This window comes from Neodothiora populina, assembly GCF_041146345.1.
Source record: "Neodothiora populina strain CPC 39397 chromosome Unknown canker_contig_5, whole genome shotgun sequence".
Taxonomy (NCBI): domain Eukaryota; kingdom Fungi; phylum Ascomycota; class Dothideomycetes; order Dothideales; family Dothioraceae; genus Neodothiora; species Neodothiora populina.
In genome coordinates, this window is record NW_027191405.1 from 885,840 (window position 1) to 906,437 (window position 20,598).

The following is a 20,598-nucleotide window of genomic DNA, read 5'->3' on the forward strand; positions in this document are numbered from 1 at the left end:
ACTCTGTCTCCCGATTATCGTATCCGTGGTCTGCTTTCGTTTTTTCTTCTTTTTCTCAATGTGCTTGCGCGAGTGACGGCAGCAGAAAGGGTCCTCGCCTGACTTCCAGCCCCATCGCTCTAGCTCCCAATGACTTCCCTGACAGTCTCGACAGCCTCCTTGACAGCGGTACCCGGCGCGCTGCTGGTGATGGCAGCAGCGGTCTTGACAGCGGTCTGGATGACAGTGTGCGAGAGGCGCGAGGCGCTGTGCTCAAAGTCGCCCGCGACGTAGTAGAATGCTCTGCGGCAGATGAAAGTGATATGTTCGGGCAGGTAGAGGGAAGCTGCTATCGTGACCATTGAGAGGAAGAGGAAAAGGATCGAGTCTGGGTTGCCTGTTAGTACTTTTCTCGTTTTCGGAGGTTCTGTAGAGGGATGGATGGAGGGAGGGAGGGAGGGAGGGAGGGACGATGGGGAAGGGGGGAGGCACGCAAAGAAAAGGGAATACGCACTGAAGATGAACTTTTCCGTCGGAGTCATCATGTACAGCGAGAAGGTGACTTCGTACTGGTATCGCTTGCGCTCGACCCATCGCAGCACTTTCGAGGGGCAGAAGAAGCAGGCGGTCACGGCGAGCACGCTGATGCAGCCCAGGATGGTCAGGGTCGAGTTGTTGGTTTCGCCAAACATGATTGGCTGTCTGGTGATGGGTTGGTCGATCGAGGACGCCGAGGAGGAGGGTGTCATGGGTGTCGGCTTTGGGTCTTCTGCTTCTTCTTCTTCTTCTCCTTCTTCTTCTTCTTCGTCTAGTCCTTCGGTGCTGGAATTGTTGCCTTTATGTAAGGGGACTAGGTGTAGAGCGTCGAAGTGATGTGTTGATTGAATGAGGTTATTTTGTGGCTTAGTGTTATTGTCAAGTGGACTTTCTATAGTCTACAGAAGTGGTGTTGTTGCGGAAAATGTTTGTTATTGACCCGAGTGGTGTTTTGATTGTCACGTCTAAATGATATGATGACAGGATGAGCGAGCAGACAGGAAAGTTACAGTGGACAAGGCAGCCACTCCACTGAACCCTTATTGATTCCGTGAGGCGGATATGCAGTCTTGTGCTGGATTGTCCAGTACAGTACCTTACCGTAATTAATTACCATTTACCGTAATCAGTGAAATGGACCCGCGCGCCGCCACAAGCCGAGTCAAGCCACCTCAGGCAGCAGGGCAGGGAAATCACAAGATTTCCAAATCGGGTTTCACTGTACAGTAGACACAGTCGTCTGCTTCATCGAAGTCGTTTTTTTGGTTCTCTTTACCCTCCACCAGAATGCACAGATGCCAGAATGAAACGAGCGAAGAGAAAAGGGCCATCTGTCTGAAACCCGAGTGAGACCTTTAGGGTTTGATGCTTGATGGCGCGCCTTGTCACATGAAATTCGGGAATCCATCGTCGTCACCGATTATTTGGCCCTTGTTTAGGTGTTCAGGTACCGAACAGTAGCTTAGGTACCTTAGCCTACCTGATTACCTACCTAAATAGATCGTTACTTTTTGTATACACACACACACACACACACAGAGGCACGTGTGCTCGACCATGTCATGACAAGAAGCACTCTGCATACACTTCCCTCCAATCACCGGCAAGATGTCACAACTCGGCCGTCTAGCGGCGAGAGCTATTCCACGCACCCCGAGCATGAGAGAATACCTTCGATTCCACCGCAGCATCACCGGCCCATTCACAACAACGATACGACCGACATCACTGCGTCAAGCACACTCCAAACCACTGCCGCCGCGGCCCACAATCGACGAGTCAACAATCACCGAAGCGTTCCTCAAAGGCACAGGACCAGGCGGACAGAAGATCAACAAGACTTCCTCCGCCGTCCAGCTCAAGCACTTGCCTACGGGCATCGTGATAAAATGTCAAGAGACACGCTCGCGTTCGCAGAACCGCAAGATCGCTCGGCGCATCTTGGCTGAACGCATCGAGGAGAGAGAGTTGGGCGAGGGGAGCAGGACGGCCATCAAGGCCGAAAGGCTGAGTAAGAAGAAGGCGAGCAGGAACAAGAAGAGTAGGCGCAAATACAAGAAGCTGGCTGACGAGGGCAAGGAGGAAGACGACGACGAAGACGTGGAAGATAATGGAGAGGGAGAAGGGATATTTGCAGTGGACCGCAGCTCAGAAGGGCGCATCCTCAACAGCGAGCCAGAAGACCTCGATCCGAGCGAGCGGATAGACGTGACCCATAGCCCGCAGCGACATCGTCAAAAGCAGGAGGAACAACCTCAGCGACACCACAGCCAAACCACGACGACGATCGATCAAGGTCGAGGATGAAGTCAGACACGACGTCAGCCAGAATTAAAGCCTCGCGTCTTCCTTCCTCACTTCTCAACCACTCCTCTCCACATCCCAACTACATCTTAACAAGAGAAGGATTCAGAGTTCAGTAAACCAAGAAAAGCCAGCCCAGGGGACCACAGTTCGAGCGCCCTCCGCGCGCGACGTCCACATCCGTTAGAGCGAGAGAGAAAAACACGGAAGGACTTGCCTGTACTTTCTACTTGTGCTGTGGTTATTAAAAGCCACAAGCATACCCACATGACGGCCTCATAACTTACCAAAGTCAACTAGTCAACTCTAGACGAGCAGCGGAGGAGAAAGGTTTCCGCTCTCCCAAAGTCAAGAAGTCAACTCTAGACGAGCAGCGGAAGAAAAAAAGGGTTCCGCTCTCCCAAAGAGAGGAAGATGAAGGGAATAGTGAAAGCGTAGAGTGGAGCCAGGCAAGGCCAGAAAAGCTTACGCCCCGTCATACAAATTCGGTGGTTGTGGCTAAGGTACCTTACTGAATCTGGCATTTCTCCCACGTTCGGTCCGAGGCTAGCCGCCGTTTCTTTCGTCGTTGCGTGTGTCGTGTGGTTGTGGTGTTAGCTTGGACAGTTACTCTACCCTTACTGACCACCTCCTTCTCACTCCTCTCCCTCTTAGTCGTTCAGTCGTCCATTTCGACTATATACGAAAGGAAGGAGAATAAACGTTGACAAGGTACCAAGGTACAGAGTTGGAAGATTCAGTATCTGACTTCAAGGACGAAGTGGTCCGGTCCCTCCTTCCAAAAGGGTCAGAAGGGTCGTTGGTTCAGCACTGTACAGTACTTGTAGGTACGGTACGTTAGAACAAACCTTAAACAAGAAACTCCACTTGCCTTGCCTTTTGTGCATACATATACCGTTCACTGTACCGATTGTGAGCAAGAACAGGAAGCTCTCCGTCTCTTGTTAGTCATAGAAGATATATAGTAGAGTGGATAAAGTTCTGTATACACTTCCCCCTTGGTTCTTGGCTGCATGCAAGCAAGCAAGCTCCTGTGCGTGTCACATTTATTGCCTACCAGAAAGGCAGTGGAAACTCAATCGCGCGCGCGCACAATTCTCGGGAATCCCCCCAATCGTGCTCTTTAGCCAAAGCTTGAGAGAACGAGAAAAAGTGAGAAGGATGGGAGGAGACACAGGAAGAGAGAAAGAGTGTGAGACCATCATCTTCTTTGCTATGCCAAAACAACATCTGAAAACGCTCCCGAAGGGGGGCGTAGGCTATTATACAACTAAAAACTTGAGTCCAAAAACAAGAAAAAGGTCAGCGGTCTGATTCTGTCGTTCTCTAGCATGCCGCACGAGGATATATAACGTGGTTTTTGGTTGGAGTCCCAAACAAGCCTGGACCGGAATGAAGGAAGGGAAAGATAGATGACAATCGTGCTGTAGGAGCGGTGGGTGAGCGGTAGGTAAGGTGATGGTGCTTGATGGGGGTCATGAAGAAGGAAATCATGATGCGAGAGAAAACGCCCTTGAGAATGTGACCAAATCAAAAAAGGAAAATCAAGAAAAATTTGTCCCAGATGTCGTTCCAGATGTCAGACGAAACGAATGTTTTCGTAGGACAGGAGAGAATAGAATAGTAGAGAAGCCTCAGCTGGACGTTCGTCATGCCAAACGAATGTTGAATCCCCCATGTGCTCCGAACTCCTTGCGTCGTGAATAGATGTAAGCCGCCAGTGACCGATAGAAAGTTATGATGGACTTGTGATGAGCTCCACGGATCATGAGTGGAAGAGATCCCAGGCTCGCGCACAGAGCCGTAGGAACTCTTCGCGCTTTTCCGGACCAGTGAGACTACTACGCCAGTCCGCTTCACCGTCTTCGTGAGCCATGAAGCTCGCTCGCTTGCTCTCCGACCGGCGCAGCGGGCTGCCATTGTCACGCTCGTACTCGTCTCTCCCACGTCGACGACCCGCTGTGCCCTGGCTGTAGTCCTGCCTTGGAGCCTCGAGGTGTGGTGCCGAGGCGTACTGCGACGGATGCGGCTGATAGTGCGAGTGTGATGGTGGACGCGGACCCTGCTGAGTGTGTTGGTGCTGTGGCTGTTGCTGTTGCTGTTGATGGTGATGATGGTGACTCGGCATGGGCGACGGAGGAGTTGGTGGTTGCGTGCCCCCGTAGTGAACAATTTTGGGTAATAGATCATCGCGGCCGCGGGACAACTCTTGCACTGCCTCCTCAGCACTCCTGAATTCGCGTCCTCGACCACTCATCTGCGCTTGATGCTGATGCTGTGATGGCGGGGGGAAACTAGGGCTATGCAGGGGAGCGTGTCCCGGCGACGGTCGACTGGCGAACATGGCTGGGCGTGCAGTGGCAGGGGGAGGAGGATGAGCAGCTAATCTGTCATGCGCGAATACATCGGAAATAGGAGGTAATCTGTTCTCCGTTTGATTCGCCGGAACGTGATTGATGTTGTTCGTCTGGCTCAAGCCGCTCGCGTGTTGGTTGTAAGGCTGGTTTCGCAGGCCAGTGAAGGATTGGTGTAAGGGGGCGGACTGGATGACACGCTCATTGGAGAAGGCGGCGGCAGAGGGCGCAAGAATGCTGAGTCCTGGAGGAGGTCCTTTTCGGCGAGGATTGGAAGCGGCACGGCTTTGCTCGCCGAACGCTGCACCTTCGGCCGTACGCTGTGAGTCAGGACTTTCGTGTGGTGCGCCTGATCTCTGGGGAGTATTCTTCTGTCTGGACTCGATGATCATGCGTTGCTGCTCACGGACATCCATGCTTCTTTGCAATTGCTCGCGCATGGCTGGATCTTGGGTCTGGATACCAGGTGAGAGACAGGCCAGTGCAAGGTGAGCGGAATCCTTCGCGGTCAGCGGACCGGACGGCCTTCCACTCTGGGGTCCGCGTCCAGCACCGCTGCTGGCCGACAGATCCAGCCGGCGTGGTCGAGGACGCGACGAAGCCGGATGTCCAGGAGACGATGGCTCCTTTTTGACTTTGATTGTGGAACTTCCAGGCCTTAAGCTGTCACAGCGTTAGTCACTACAATCATTGATCTGAACAGCCAGGATGTGCTCCTGCTCACCTTCGAGGGGACATGTTGCCGTCTGCGCTTCGTGGGGCTGATCTAGGTGAGTGTTCTGCAGAGGCTGGGCCTGTTCGGCCAGGAGGAGTAGTCCTCGAGGATGACGAAGAAGTCACCATTGGGGGCGCTGATGCAGCCAAATGGGCGAGATTCGCAAGGCCGTGATCTCGTGAGACTGAGATGGAAGGCGCAGATGCGACGACGGTCGTCATTGTGCGAATTGTAAATCAAAGGCGATTGACAGGTGTGCAGACAACGACAACGTTGACCTGTCTCCAGCTGCAGATTACAGGATGTGGGCGACTCTTTTGATGCCAATTTACTTAGGCAAGAGTGGACGGGGCGAACCAGACTATCGACGGAAGCGATGCAATGATCGACCGACAATTTTCCCCTTACAAGCGCCCTTTCGGAAGGACGGATACGAAGATTGACAGACGGCGCTTGGGGGAGGCTGCTGCTCTGCTCTGCGCGGTCTTCCTGGGTATATAATGGGGCTGGGTCACAGGACAGAGACTCTTTCTTGGAAACGACGAAAAGTAGCACAAGGAGACAACGTTAAAATGGGGGGAAGAAGGGTGGGATAACGCACGCCGCTAAAGCTGTGCAAAAGGCAAAAGAAAAGACAGACGGATACGCGCGAACTACGAGGGGCAGGGCGAGTGATAATCAATCATACCTTAAAAGTAGGGCCAACACGATGCTCGTGAAACCCCAAACGACAGCGACCTTCAACCTGTGACAAAATGGATTTAGCTCCTTCCCCAACTTGCCCTTTTGGTCCATCATCGGCCTCACGCACAGACAGATGACGCTGGTCAGAACGGCCCTTTCATCTTGGCTTTGTTTCAGCCGCGGCCACCCACAGGATCCAAGCGACACGCGCGACAGCCAACACGGCATTACGGACGTAAAATCAGTGTGGCGACGAATACACGATAAATACAGTGAGAGGGGGAGAAATACGAGAGACGCATCTTGCTTGCAACACACCTCCAGCACTCGCCTTCCTACACATTCGGAATTCGTTCGTTAGTAGCCAACCAGCCTATCCCAAGCGCTGGCTTCTCCTTGGCTTATTACTTGTTGCAATACATAGGCTGTCGCACCAGTCCCCTCAGCCCGCGGGCCCATGCCAATGGAAATTGTACAACACGCGCGCTGCAGGTCAACTGAAACATGCCGCTTCCGCTGCTAGCGGTAGATCGCGCTGGCGCCATCAGTCCCGCGATTTTGGCTCCGTTGGAACCATCTTGGCCTTCTCCGTTGCTCGTTGCATCCCCTTTCAGGTCACTTTCGACCACACAAGTAATTGTCATACCTGGGTTTTAGAGTTGGCTTGGCTTCCGCCTCGACTTGCTCGTGGCCCTTGACAATTCCTTTAATCGCCCTACAAGACGATTTAGTGTACTTTACTTATGGGTCTGGTCCCCTCGAGTAAAACCCCCCTCCCAAACTCCCCAAATAACTGCAATCACAACCGCCGGCGTCTCGCCTCGGCCGGCCATAAGCATAGTATTTAATATGCCAACGCTTCACCGGCAATTATTCATTGTGGCCCTCCACTGCCATTTATGCGCGCGTCCAATAGCCGCGCCTAGGCATTCTCGCCAGTTCAATATGTTGGCATCTGTGCATCTATTGATATAGTGCAATTTGCGGGTACTCAATGTAGATCGATTGGACCCGAGAGTACAAACATGTCGCGACACAGATTGTTCGGCTAAGAGGGAAGAACACCGGCGTCGAAGAGTACTTGCAACAACTGTGTATCACCATTCTGATACTGGCGCTAGCTTTCGCGATACGCAATCTGAGTTGTGTTTTCGTATTTGACTTGGGGTTTGACACTTGTCAGGCATGGATCAAGCGTCGTACTGTTCGCACGCAAAAATGACGATGTTCGGATTCTTCTAACATGGTCTCGCAACACCGAAACCGCCGAGATCCGATTCGACATGATTCATGTCTAGGCGATTACATGAATGTACTTGTACTTCAATGCTAGGGCCGATCTTTAGACGACTCAACGTCTCATCGATATCTCTGATCCCAGGCAAATGGTAAGCAATACACGCCGTTCCGGAAACTGATTTGCCCGGATCAGTTGAGGGTTCTACTGTATCAGTGCATAGTGCATATGCCCATAAATCCTCGCAGTCAATATCGAGTGCACTCGATCTGAGCGAACTCTCCCTTGGCATGTCGTATGCTGTCCTAACCGCATGCCCGAAAAATTGTACTTGTTTATGGGCATGGATCTCCTACCCACTGACTCACATTCTAAAATAGGCCTGCCTCTCATAATAGGATCAGCCGTAACATGGCCCAGGATCTTCGCTTCTTTTTACTGGGTATCCTCTGATGCGTGCACATCAACGGAAATATTCCTTCCAAAATCGTTGCCTTCGCCTTTGCTGCAGCCCTGCATTGATGAAGCTAAATTGATATCGACTCAAGTACATACAAGATGCAGATCGCCAACAGCACCAAATTTACCGCTGATATCCGATACCCCAAATAATTAAACCACAAAAGTCATTCCCATCCCTTTCATCATCTACGAGATTGCTAGTCCCTGTTGCTCGTGATTTCTCCAAAGAGATTTTATTACCACTACATTTCGCAGAACACTGATTGCCCTCGATACGGCCAGTGATCTGGACTGGACTTGGGGAGTGTCTTTACCCCCTGGCAACAATGCGTTCTCCGCAAATCCCACCCACCCACTGTAGGAAACATCACGCAGCTGTGCAGCGGCGTGACTTTATTTAGCTGACTCGGATCATCATGCACATGCTTCACGCCCCAAAGTAGGCATTCTCCACATGAATCTGTCACGGCGTATTCATGCGCCCGTTGGTGAGGGTCTGGCCAATGTGCTGTTACTCCTGTTGATACCACACGTTGCATTTGGCTGATGGAAGGCGTCTTGGCCTCAATCTAATGAGGCTCCGCTGTATCCTTGCAACTGAAGACTGGAAAGGCAAGGGCTGATTCACCCAGCATTTTGGCGAATGTTGGTCCGAGACTTGTTCTATCGCTGTCGCTGCTCTCGGCTGCTGGACTCCGAAGTCTTTCTGGGGCATTGTCATTATCATTGACATCGAGCTTGTTCTCCCTACCTCGAAACTTGAGGCTTCTCATCATCTTCAATGTAAGCATCATGTTTGACAGCGATTTTAATCTATCAGGACTCGTCGGTCATCCACCGCTTCCACCAAGTACAGTACAGCGCTGTCTGGACTGATCACGATGGATGTGTCACACTCGGCATCTCTGTTTTACCGGACCGACCACAAAAACATGAAACATACGTTGCAGCTCAGTCCGCACCAACAACACACGAGCGGGACCCGAGAAGATCTTGCATATTTCAGCCCAACTAGAGTCAGGCTGAAGGAGCAGTCCTCTGTGACGTGCTGGTCTCTCTCATCATTGGTCTTGTGTTAGTACATGCTACCTCGGCAAGTCTAGATATCATGTTGAGGACCATTGCATTATTGCGCGAGCAAATACAAATGCGACCACGTTGATGGAAGCTTTGATCACGCTGTCGCTCGGCTTAACGACGACTGACATGCGTGCTTATCATGGTCTATTGTGTCCTTTCACACGAGGGCACAGTATGTGATACGAGGGAACAATCTATGTAATATATGCGGCAGCATATTACCCGCATTTTTCATATCACCTTACCATAAGACTGGAGAGCACAATGACTCAACACAATGATCAACTAGGTGTGAGCAGCGGTGGCTACCGCACGTACTGTAACAGATACGAGTAGGTTTGGATATGGTAGGCGTAATTTGCGGTCAATGACTCTTAAGACCTCAGTCCAAGCGACGTCTCGCCAGCTATAACATGGTATACCGCTCAAAGACCTGATCTACCAAGCGCGATCAAGCTCAGCAGCACCTGAGATATGGCGTGAATGCTTACTTCGATCCGCCACAAAGTAAGAATCTCATTCGTAGGGCTAGCGGTTGGTTCGTTACCATATTGCGTGCTGTGGGGGTTCGGCAGTAAGCCACGCTTTCATCTATCTGGCGAAGTGGGACTTCGCTCTGTATACTCGAGGAGGAATGCACCAAAGGTCAGTGAGATGTGAGACGGTCGGCAACAAGGTATCGTTGCAATACCGTTAGCCCGAATCTCAAGGATAGCTTCCCAATATGTCGCGACCAACACCGACTTGGTACCGAAGGACCAATATTGAACATGCATTTGTTACAGACCGCGGTGGAAGCTACCCAGGGTAGACCGGCTAGATTTACTCTCCCAAGGATCGGTAGTGCTAGATGTGGAGTCGCCTGCGAATGTGTCCGCTATTCGCTTTGAGAGGAGTGGAACGAATGACCACAAGTGACCGCAAGTGTCATTGAACACTCGCTTGCGTCCGGCCTAGACACCGAGATCTACTGCAGTACAAGTACAGGTCGGCTTGCTTGCTATGTTGCTTGTCCGAATACTCACCGTATCCCGGGACTAAAAGGTAAATCACATATCGTCAAACATGTGGCGGATAAACTAGCCTCCCTTGCAGAAAAATGTAGATCAGCGAAGGTTTTTCTTTCGCGTGTTGAAAGCGGTGTGTTGAACCCAAACTCTCGATTGTTATGACGATGAGACATTGTCCTCCATGCTCCCTACGATCAACAACTGTATGCTATGTTATTCGACATATTGTTACCGTTTCCCGGATATGGAAGGCAGCGATGACCCTGTCGTCGGATATGGGCGGGTTGATCAATACTCCTCCCACGTGTCGACTGAAACCCGGATCGGTATGTCGATGCGACATGCATGCGTTTCGTTCGCTTTTAGCTTCCTATGAGAGTTTGCTGCCTAGTGTCGAGCCTTCTATTTCAGTAGAAGAGCTGGCTAAGATCACTTTCTCTACGACTAAAGACGAGCGAGTCGGAAGACGTTCATGTGCGAAAACCCTTCTGGCTCGCTGCCGAAGATCAATTGAAATAGTAATGCTGCGGTGGCTTTCCGTGCCGAATGTGCTACGCTGCACTGTTCCGCTGTTTTCGGATTCCGTATTGTAGCATCTAACCTACGTCAGCTCCCAGGCACACCTACACTTGTCCATACTTTTCGCCCTCGCGCGCTCTTTCTTCGTTTAGTAATGTGAAAAGGAACCACTGATACTCCCGTCTGTTGATCTCATTCTTGATTGTGTTTTTTATTCTGTAGGACGGTAAAGCAGACGCCTTTCCGTGGTGATCCTGCACACCCGAGCTCGTGCCTATTCTGTCTCTGGTTTGCATCGAGCATCACTTGGATTGACACCTCGGTCCGACATTGACATATCCAGTGCTTCTATAGCTTCTGCTCTCAGCACCGCGAAGCATCAGATCCCTGGCTTTGAGACACAGTCTCATATCGGAACAAAGACCTGAGCATCAGATGTAACAAATTTCCCCCACCCTCACCATTGCATCGCACAGGGTCGGACACAGATCCCGACAATATAGCATCTGACATCATTGCGTTTTTCTAATCAACTTGATACTTTATTCTTCGGTCCATTGTTGACAGGTCCGCATTCATAGCGAACACTACAGCTCTATAGTCCAACCCCAGGCGGAACAGGAAACGAACTTCTTCATCCCTGAGCAGGACGAGATATAGTAGGCAGGATGCCTATCCGTCAAGCCACATGGAGGGATCTTCCCCTGGCGGCCCAAGTAGCAGCATCCGCGTTCTGGGATGAAGACCTCCTGGGACCCTTCATGCATCCTCACCGCAAGACATACCCATCGGACATGGCTCTATGGTTCATGCGACAACTGAGAAAAGACTTCTTCAATCCCTGCTGCACGATTTTATTGTCCCACCCTGCGTCCTCACCTGTCACAATAACCGGTGTGGCGGTGTGGGGCCGCAAAGGTCCCCAGGGCACTCAGGAACTGAGAGCTCAACAATCATGGCTCAGCTGGTTCTGCGGAAAGTTCTTCGTTCCGCTGCTCAACTGGGTCGATGAACGCGTCCGGCCCAACCGCGCCGCAGACCCTGCGAGAGCGGATGTCTTGGAGCGCAGCTTCACTTTCATCGCGCATCACTGGCTCTCTCCACCTCACAGGATCGAGAACTGGTATTTGCAGCTTCTGGCCGCGTCTCCTGCGCACCAGGGCAAAGGCTATGGCAAAGAACTGGTCACGTGGGGTGTGCAAAGGGCTGAACGGGAGAACTTGACGGTCAGCTTGATCTCAGCGGCTGGAAAGGAGGGGTTCTACCGTCGATGTGGTTTCGGAGAGCCTGTGGGCTGGGCTAGTGAGGGTGGAGAGGAGAACCCGATTCATAAGGTTCCTGGAGGCGCTATTATGTGGGTCGAACCGAGCGCTACCGGGGTTGACGAGAAGGATGAGGGGAGAGTGCTCGAGGTTTCCGAGGTTCCAGAGCACAAGTGAACTGAGGATGAGTGAAAAGTAGCCCATGTCCTTGGGATCCGAAGACGAAGTAAAAGCCCAAAGGAGCGAAGTGCCTCTGAGTTAGAGGTAGGAGAAAAGAAACTCTACCCTCATCCACGTGGAGAGACAAAACATCCAAAGCTAAAGGGATGCTTCTGGAAGGATGAATGAGAAACAACCTACCCCTTTTCCAGTCTCTATTTCTCAAGCAAGCCAGCGATAGCAACAACGACAACAACATCCAGACTCAAGCCGACGACCCCTCTCTGAATCTCTCAACTGTCAAAGCTTCTCGACAAGCAACAAGTCAGACGGGCCCGGAGCGAGCAACAACAATCCGCAAAAAGCGACTGTGTACAAGACGCACCCGCAGGAAGTCCATCATTATCCAGACGAAAACGAACCGCAAGTTCCTCGACAACCAACCAAGAACACGAAATAGACATGAAAGAATGGACCGCAAGATCGTTAACCCTCCAATTAATGATCCGCGAAGAAAAAAGATTACCGCACGCAAGTATGATCTACAAGACACCAGCCCATAGACAATGATGTCTAGAGACACAGCTCACAGGACATGCGGAGCGGGAGCAGAATGTATCATGGACACAATGTACGCATGATATCCACTCCGTTCGGTCTTGCATTGGCCTGAAGCTACACAGCTACTGTGTTCACACAGGTCACAGATACGGCTTTTGTAACATGACCATGGTTTGTGAAAAGGTGGGTAGATGAGGATGTACTAGTCGGTTAGTCGAGTATTTACTCGTTGTGATTGAGATATAGGGGAGGGAGGGAGGGTAGTATTTAGATTAACGAGCCAATAGAGTTATAGACAAATAGAGGAAGCGAGAGTTCCGATGGTTTTTCTCTCTTACTACCCGTTTTTCTCTGTTTCCACCTGGCTAGTGAGCGTCAAAATCTTCTGACTTAGTCTCAATACGCGAACTAAAAGGATAGAAGACGAAGAAACAAGAACGAACATCTCCTCGTGAAGCTAACGAATCGTACAGGAATCTATGTATACAACGACGGCGACCACCTATGTCTACTTGGCCATAACATCGACATATCTCCCACCCCTCTTGTTCTTCTTGGCCGCGGCACCACTCTTCCTCGGCGCCGGCGCACCGAGTAAGTCATCGATACTGCTGGCGTTGCTCATGCTGGTCGGTGGTCTGCTGGGGGGACCAGATGCCAGACCGGGCGGTACAGCGCTCGCTACGCCGCCCGGGCCGGGGGGCGTCATGGGTGTTCCGACTCCGTTGCCGCCGGGGACGAATGGGCCGGGGGTTCCAGAGCCGGGCGTGCCTGTTCTGCTGGGTGGGCCTGAGGCGGGGGATCCAGTGACGCCTAGACCTATGGGAGGAGTGCCTGATGGAGGACCTCCGATTGCACTGGGCGCTCTGCTAGGGGGTCCAGAAGGAGGAGGAGCCGACAGGCCGCTTGGGCCGCGAGACGCTGCTCTTGGAGGAGGGGGCGTGGGCGCGCTGGCTTCGGGTGTCGCGCCGCCCTTCTTGTTGACCCATTTCTTCAGATCTGGGTCGTAGTAGAAGCTGTTTTGCTCGCCGAGCTTGGCGCGGATGGGCTTGTTGCCGCTTTGTTGTTGGTCGAGACTGCCGCTTTCGCCCTTTTTGAACCACCCGCCGAACCAGCCTTTCTTGCCTGTCTGAGATGACGGACTGTCGCGTTTGGCGTCGGCTTCGGCGGCGGCGCGGAAAGCTTCATCGGCGGCGCGATCGGCGTCGCGCTTTTGTTGTTCTTTCAGTGCTGCAGCGCGTGCGATCATGTCATCGTCGTCATCGTCCAAGTCCATGATACTCTTCTTCTTCGGTTTCGAGGCTTCCTCTGTACCAGGCTGGTCCTCTGGGTCAGCTTCGGGCTCGTAGGGCTGATAAGTCGATGGGGGCTCGTAAGACGACGTTGGCGGCTCAAAGGACGATGTTGGGGGCTCGAAAGTGCTTGAAGGAGGCTCGTAGGATGTCGTCAGGGCATACGACGTTGTAGGTGGAGCGTACGAATTCGCTGCGTTGTAAGATGGCTTTCCACCCTCTGGATCGTCCGTGGATTCTTCGTGTGGGGGTTCGTGAGACGTTGATGGTGGCTCGTAGGACTGAGTGGACGGCTCAAAAGGTGATCTTGACGGCTCATAGTTAAAGTGCGAAGGTGGCTCGTATGACATTGACGGCTCGTAGCTTCGGGTTCGCTCATTAGACTGCGTATGCGCCTGAGGCAAACCGCTTTCGTAGGCCGAGTCATCTGGGGTCTCAATGCTTTCTACGATGCTCTCTTGCACATGCGGGGTGTATGCTTCGCCGCTATATGGCGACGAGATGTGTCCGTCGGAGTGGTGAGTGAAGGAATGGCCTTGCTCGAGTGGAGGTCGTGGTGAATAGCGCGATTTGTCAATGCTGGGGCGAGGGGATTCACGTCCAGATTGCACCGACTCTCGCCTCGAAGGCGGCTGACTGTATTGTACTCGATAATCCGACACCGCGCGCGTCGCTTCGGGCCTGGGCACGCCCAATTGCTGGCTGAGCAGAGACTCCGCGGGCTGCTGGATTTGTGGCAAATATGCACCGAAAGGCGTGCTGCTAGATCGCTGTTGCGGTGGTTGCGGCTGTAGCCCAGTGTACATGGAGTAGCTAGAGCCTGGTCTTTCGGACAGTTCCGGCCGTGTAGACTCTACAGATGTTCTAGGGCTATAAGTGCCGCCTGACTGAGGTGCGTATCGGCCCGACGAGTGGTGCTCAGGGGTCATCTTGGAGACAGCTGCGTTTATTGGCGCATACCTGCTCGGCGCTGAGGTCCCCATCACGGATGGCGGAGGGATGTTGCCATTCGTCGACATGGCGCCGTATAGGTCTGCTAGGGAGCCCTGACGACTGATAGTTGGGGTATCGCCGCTGACCTGACCGAACGGCCCAGCAGCTTGTCCGGGATCTGCACCAGTGCCATTGGCAGATGCAGCCTGGTCGTCCTCGTCGCCGGCCACGAACGTGTTGAAACGCTTCCACATACTGCCAGATACCTTGTCCATGGACGGCTTAGGAATCCAGGAAGAGCCGCTGGGCTGCGGTGCCGCCGACAAGCACCGGTTAAGGTCTTCCACCTGGCTCAAGAGAGATGCGTGATAGTAGGGCGAGGCTCGCGTAGACGACTTGACAGCTGAGCTAATCGCTTCGCAGTACGATTGCGCTTCGCTTCGCAAACCATGCTCTGCAAGGGTGAAGGCGTGGTGCAGCTTGTATGCTTGTAAGTGCGGCACAACAGGTGAAACCCCTGAAACGGGAGCGATCGACAGAATGTACTCATAGATCTCGGTGAGCAGGATAGAGTCGAGGTCGATCGCAAGGCCGTGTGGCTGGTTTTGATGATCCGCGCCCAGCAGCACAAAGTCTGATGCGACGTCGTCTGCACCTCCCCACTTGATAGAGCTACGCGCGAACAAGAAGCAAGTGTGAGCCGCCTCGACTCGTCCGTACTTGGCCAGCAGTCTACCAAGAGCAGCTATTGCCTGTATGTCATTGGTGCTGCGATTATTGACAATAAGGCTCAGAGTCTCCCGCCATTGATCGAGCCCATCTAGTGGATTTTTGCCGCTCGAGCCAGACTTGCTGATCATCTGGAAACCAGCGCGAGCAGAAGGCGGAACAAGTTCATCGATGCTCTCGTCCCAATTACCGGCGAATACCTCGTACAATGCAGCAAGAGACTGAGCTTTCTCACCAGCATCCTTTACCTGCGCCCTCACAAACTCTTGCACAACTTGCTTCCACAGATCAGGACCGCCGACGGAGGCGATGAGCAGGGCATGAGACCAGAGACGTTGTTCAGCTGCATACCAGACAGCGTCCTCACGTTTGCCTTCGAGAAGACGCTTGCGAATCTGAGCCAGAGCCCCAGCGCTGACAGGCTCGGGCTGCAATGTGGTTTCTGAACCATTAATATCCAAAGCATCCTCTGATTGAGCGAGCTCTGGTAGCAGTATTCTACGAGCTTCTACTTCAGCAGGCGCATTGCCCTCGACCTTGTTGTCATGCTCCAAGAAAAGTTTTGTCATCTTCCAGAGAGTAACCTTCTCCTCGATGCGTCGTTTCAACTCCTGGGGAGTTCCGAAGTCCAGAAGTGCTTCTTCATGGATCTTGGTCAGATCTTCTACTTTACCGGTGAGCCAGGCGAGTAGCTCCTTCTTCTTTCCTTTGCCCTTGAGATTGAAGGGTCCCGGGAATTTTGCATTACGATCCTCCATTGGGAAAGTGACTTTGCTGTCATGAATCGTGATTGCGCCAGGAGTACACTTGATGGTCGGTATCGCATGTCCTGCAGCATAGAAGGGCGCCTGCTTGGGGAAGCTTGTGACCAGTGCGCCACTGGGACTCCACCTCAGAATCGGGCACCCTTTCCATCTCTCGAGTCCGTCGGCTGCACGCTCATCATGTGGCACATTATAGCTAAGGTCAGCCGAAAACTGCCTACGCGCAGGGTGCAGTGTGCGTCTGGTGTCTTGTTGATGCACCATGGTCGGTGAAGTAGGGGCAGCCGCTGATGTGGGACGATCCATCTGGGTCATGGTCCTCAAAGGAGCTTTCATGACCGCGCCTGGAGACTGCGTACGTGGCCTTCGGGGGGGGGTGAATTGGTCGTAAGGGGGTGCTGCAGTATCAACAGGAGTGAAAGGCTGGGATCGACGTGAATTTGGAGACTCGGGGATGGAGGGAGCGTAAGGGCTAGCACGCGGCGGGGAGGCTACAAATCCATGATGTTCCTCTTGGGTTGTTGAGGGTGCATATGACCTTGAGTGGACTTGATGCAAAGGTGCACCATGTTCCACCTGTTCACTTCCGCGCCTCGAAGGAGGGCCTTCTCTCACAGGAGGTGTCGCGGCTGCGACGTGACCTGGATGCGGCTGGTATGACAATGAACGAGCTGGCAGCGTCATCGCCTCGGACTGTGGCTTGTCTGCGTAAGCAAGCGGGCTCGACGTTCTCGGCGCGAACGGCTGTCCAGGCCGTGGACCATGTGGAGCGGCAGCGTGTTTATTCTGCGCTGCAGCGGCAGGGTGGCTGGGAGGAGCTGGGGAGTAGCGCGAGGGCACAGCAGGAGCAGACGGCGGTGCTGGCGAGTATCGCGCAGCAGGGGCTGGCGGAGCCGCGAGAGTCCCAGCAGGCGCGGGCATCACTGCTGGAGAGTACCGAGAAGTTGCGGGAGGAGCATGCTGAGAAGGCTGCGACTGGTCGGGCACCGTAGCAGGTTGATCTGGCAGCAGAGGCAAACGGTCTGGGCGCTGGAGTCCTCCGAACATCCGAGGAGAAGTGCTGGCGGGAGGCGGCGCCATAGGAGGAGGCATAGTCCCGGCGCGCACGGGTGCAACTGGTGGTAGTGGTGGAGAAGCCATCGAGACCGCAGGGCCGGGAGTGTAGGTAGCAGAGGGTCGGGAACGAGCCTTTGGTATGACGGGTAAGTCGGCGAAGAAACCACTGGACAGGTCTTTCTTGTCGGATGTTGTCGTCGACGGGCGAGGCGGGGCCTGGGTCTGGGCCGCAAAAGGCTGGCCCGACATAGGAGGAGACGGGGTCGCCATGGAAGCCATGGTACTACTCCGGGCAGGGGGAGGAGGTGGAGGGGCGGTGGTTGCAGCCATACTGCTACTTCGTGGAGGGAGCGCATTTGGCAGAACGACGGGGGCAGCAGCTGGTCTCGCAGGTCGTGGACGTGATTTCACAATGTCTTCGGGTAGATCGTAGGGTGAGGCGTAGCCACCTTTGGATTTGTCCACGAAGCTCTGGGCGGAGTTTGGACCGGCGGGCCTCTGCTGTGGTTGTATGGGCTGCTGCACGGCGGCATAGGGAGTCTGAGCGTACCCTCCGTAGGCGGCAGGTGCAGCAGCTGCAATATTAGGTGTCCTAGAGGAAGTAAAGAAATCGGGATTGTTCAGAGGATTCGGGATGCGCTGTCGGGGCTGTTCCTGCACCAGGGGGGCGTATCGGTCGGCAGCGGAGGTAGAGGCGGCAGCAGAGGCGTGGCCTGCTGCAGTAAAGCCTTGTGTTTGACCTTGTGAGTCTACCACTGGCACAGGCTGTGTTGGACTCATGGCAGTCTGCTGAGGAAAATCGGCATCATCGAGGAAGCCCTCGCCGTCGTCGGCGAAGAAGGCAGCTGGATCGACCGCATTGGAATCGTCCAGAAACTCGTCGTCAGCAAGAGCGGCACTCCACAACGCAGCGAGATCGTCTTCCTGCGTCTTGGCTGGCTCTGTGTCGTTTCCGACCGCAGCAGCACCATCGGCAGCAACAGCAGTATCGGTAGCAGCAGCAGAATCCGCGGCCTCGGCCATCTCTTTCAAGACGGCGTCGACGGCAGTAGCTTGTGATGCAGCGACAGGTCCATCTTCGACGACCGACAGCCGATGTGGAGATGGATTATAGGTGTGGTCTATGGGTTGACGCGGCTGCTGCTGCTGTTGTTGTTGATGGTGTTGCGATGCGAGGGCCTCGAAAGTGTCATCGGCTTCTGCATCGTCCCAAAAGGCACTGGAGGCTTCTTGCTCTGGCGCAGTCTGCGATGATGGCTCTACTTGCTCCGGCTCTTTCTGCTCTGGCTCTTTCTGCTCTGGCTCCTTCTGCTCTGGCTCCTTCTGCTCTGGCTCCTCCTGCTCTGGCTGCTCCTGCTCCGGTTCGGTAGGGAAGGGCGCACTAGATGGGGCTTGTTCTGACTCTTCCTCTTCAAAAAACGGGACGCTCTGTTCAGGCAGGATGCTCGGCTGTGACTCTTCTTCATCGTCGAAAGGCGCGCTGAAGAGCTGTTGCTCAGACTCGGACTGTTGAGAAGGCTGTTGCTCGTCTTCGACGAAGAATGGGAGGTCTGACGTGGCGGAGGCTTGCTGTGCCTCGTCGAAGAAAGGTGCGTCCCCGGAAGCCAGCGCCTCTGTAGCTTGATCAGCATCAAGGATAGTATTAGACTCTCTGCCTACCAGGCCGAAAGCTTCTTCGATATCTTGAGCATCAGCCTCTACCGGTTCATTGTCAGGCGCAAGCGGAGCCTGGATTGACTCGACGAGAGCTTCGACAGGATCCTGGCGTGGCGCATCTTGTTGTGGCGGAGTAGGCAGCTCCTCTGCGGTGGGCATGACCTCTTTGTCATCGAGCAGAGGCGCACTGGCGCTCTCGTCGACGGCGTCGTCGGCGACAGTGCTCTCGCCCTGGTACTCGTACTCGGTGCCTGCACCCTGCTCCAGCTCTTGGTCTTGCTCTGGAACTTGCTCGCGCACTTGTTCGTGCTCTTGAAGCTCTTCCTCGCCGGGAGGCTGAGCGTCTTCAATGTCTGCCGATGGTTCACGCGTCGGGTCCGGGTTATCTGTGTCTAAAGGCTGTTGTTGTTGTTGTTGTTGTTGTTGTTGTTGTTGTTGTTGTTGTTGTTCGGGGTCGGACTCGGCGGGTTCATCGTGTTCTGTAGGGGATGCAGGTCCCGAGGGCTCCAGATGATGCGAGACAGTCTCGGTGTGCTCTATCGGTATGGAAGAGGCGACGGGCGCGGCTTCTATGACTTCTTCTGGAACCATGGCAGGTGGCTCGTCCTGAGCCCGCACGTCGGCGATCAGGCTATCTGGGCGAAGTGCGGGATTCCAAGATGCACCATCCGAGGCAAACTCGTGCGCACTCATTGCCGAAGATGTATTAAAAGACAAGAAACCCAGAGACTGAGGTCGTGAAAGCATGATTGTCAGTTGGGTGTCCTCTGGTGAAGCGGAGTGCTGACCTACCTTATGCTATGCGATACACCGGGAAATTGGAAAATCAATCAAGACGCGGGATGCATTAAAGAGAAACTAAAAGTACATGTACATTGCGTCAAGCGTCTCGGAGGGCTGGTCGTGGCCGTCGGTGGGTGAATGGAAATGTGCATGTGCAGCAGAAGGAAGACGGAAGTATTGATGGAAATAAAGGAGCATTCGAGATACTGTAATTATGTGTATCATGAGCATCAAGCCACTCTGGCTACAAGAACACAGCTTACCTTATTTCTCATGATTACTACCTACAGTTAGCTGCCGTGTATGGGGAAAAACATCCGTAGGGTTACTTTACTTCGTACCAAGTACCAACAATATACAGTAAGCGGAGTTAACCTGCCCTGCTACTTCACCAATACTGGACTGCAATGCTCGAGAAAGACTGCATGTTTCCAGCTTTGCTGACCTTAGAATGTCCAATGAAGTGCACAGGCCTTGACCCTCTCTTCTGTACCTACCTTACCTACTCTGCACCACTGTTCTCGAGAATCCATCGCTGCACTCACTGTACAAGTAGGTGATCATCTCACCCTTTACTGTGGCTGTGTAAGGTACTGTGAATCGGGACAAGGAACCACAAAAAGGTGAAACCCCTTTGTCTGGGGTAAAGGCAACAGTTGCTGTATCTTCGCTTCACCGCCTACCGCATTGTGATGTTTGTCCCAGTAACGCAGCAGATGCTCGTATACAGTCGAGACAAATAAAGGGTCCCGCGGGTCGCTTTACTGGGCTGCCACTGTAGTGTAGAGCGCAGAGGTGTACTGCCCGACTTCTTACTTGCTTCCCAAGGCAACAGTGCAAGTTGTCGCACAGTGGTGAACACTATTGCTTGTCTACCTGTACAAGCCCTCGTCTCCGTCTACAATAGTATCTCATCATCCTTCCCAAGTCTCATTCACAGACCTGTCAGATACCTGCGTGATCAGCACCATTTACCGCTCCACCCTCCGCATTGCAACGGAATAGGAATAAAACAAAATCAAA

General features: G+C 53.4%; 5 protein-coding genes across 7 annotated transcripts; 2 read left to right on the forward strand and 3 right to left on the reverse strand.

Annotated features, from left to right (window-relative positions):
- Positions 1-119: 119 nt before the first annotated feature.
- Positions 120-728, reverse strand: AAFC00_005286 (uncharacterized protein; the record flags this gene model as incomplete). Of its 2 annotated transcripts, none has more annotated exons than XM_069345047.1 (2): positions 120-367; positions 494-728. In XM_069345047.1, the coding sequence occupies 2 exons, from the start codon at positions 726-728 to the stop codon at positions 120-122; spliced, it is 483 nt and encodes a 160-aa protein (XP_069202875.1). The 2 variants fall into 2 exon arrangements, with proteins under 2 accessions (XP_069202875.1, XP_069202874.1); XM_069345046.1 differs by having other exon boundaries at positions 494-671.
- Positions 729-1,623: 895 nt separating this feature from the next.
- On the forward strand, positions 1,624-2,322 carry AAFC00_005287 (uncharacterized protein; the record flags this gene model as incomplete). Its single annotated transcript, XM_069345048.1, has 1 exon — positions 1,624-2,322. One exon carries the CDS (start codon positions 1,624-1,626, stop codon positions 2,320-2,322), a length of 699 nt encoding a protein of 232 aa, XP_069202876.1.
- Positions 2,323-4,084: 1,762 nt separating this feature from the next.
- AAFC00_005288 (uncharacterized protein) lies at positions 4,085-5,609 on the reverse strand (the record flags this gene model as incomplete). The annotated part of the gene is made up of 2 exons (XM_069345049.1): positions 4,085-5,336; positions 5,398-5,609. The coding sequence occupies 2 exons, from the start codon at positions 5,607-5,609 to the stop codon at positions 4,085-4,087; spliced, it is 1,464 nt and encodes a 487-aa protein (XP_069202877.1).
- Positions 5,610-11,048: 5,439 nt separating this feature from the next.
- On the forward strand, positions 11,049-11,819 carry AAFC00_005289 (uncharacterized protein; the record flags this gene model as incomplete). Its single annotated transcript, XM_069345050.1, has 1 exon — positions 11,049-11,819. The coding sequence occupies one exon, from the start codon at positions 11,049-11,051 to the stop codon at positions 11,817-11,819; it is 771 nt and encodes a 256-aa protein (XP_069202878.1).
- A 1,051-nt stretch (positions 11,820-12,870) lies between these two features.
- On the reverse strand, positions 12,871-19,539 carry AAFC00_005290 (uncharacterized protein; the record flags this gene model as incomplete). Of its 2 annotated transcripts, none has more annotated exons than XM_069345051.1 (1): positions 12,871-19,539. In XM_069345051.1, one exon carries the CDS (start codon positions 19,537-19,539, stop codon positions 12,871-12,873), a length of 6,669 nt encoding a protein of 2,222 aa, XP_069202880.1. The 2 variants fall into 2 exon arrangements, with proteins under 2 accessions (XP_069202880.1, XP_069202879.1); XM_069347797.1 differs by having other exon boundaries at positions 12,871-19,485.
- Positions 19,540-20,598: the final 1,059 nt, after the last annotated feature.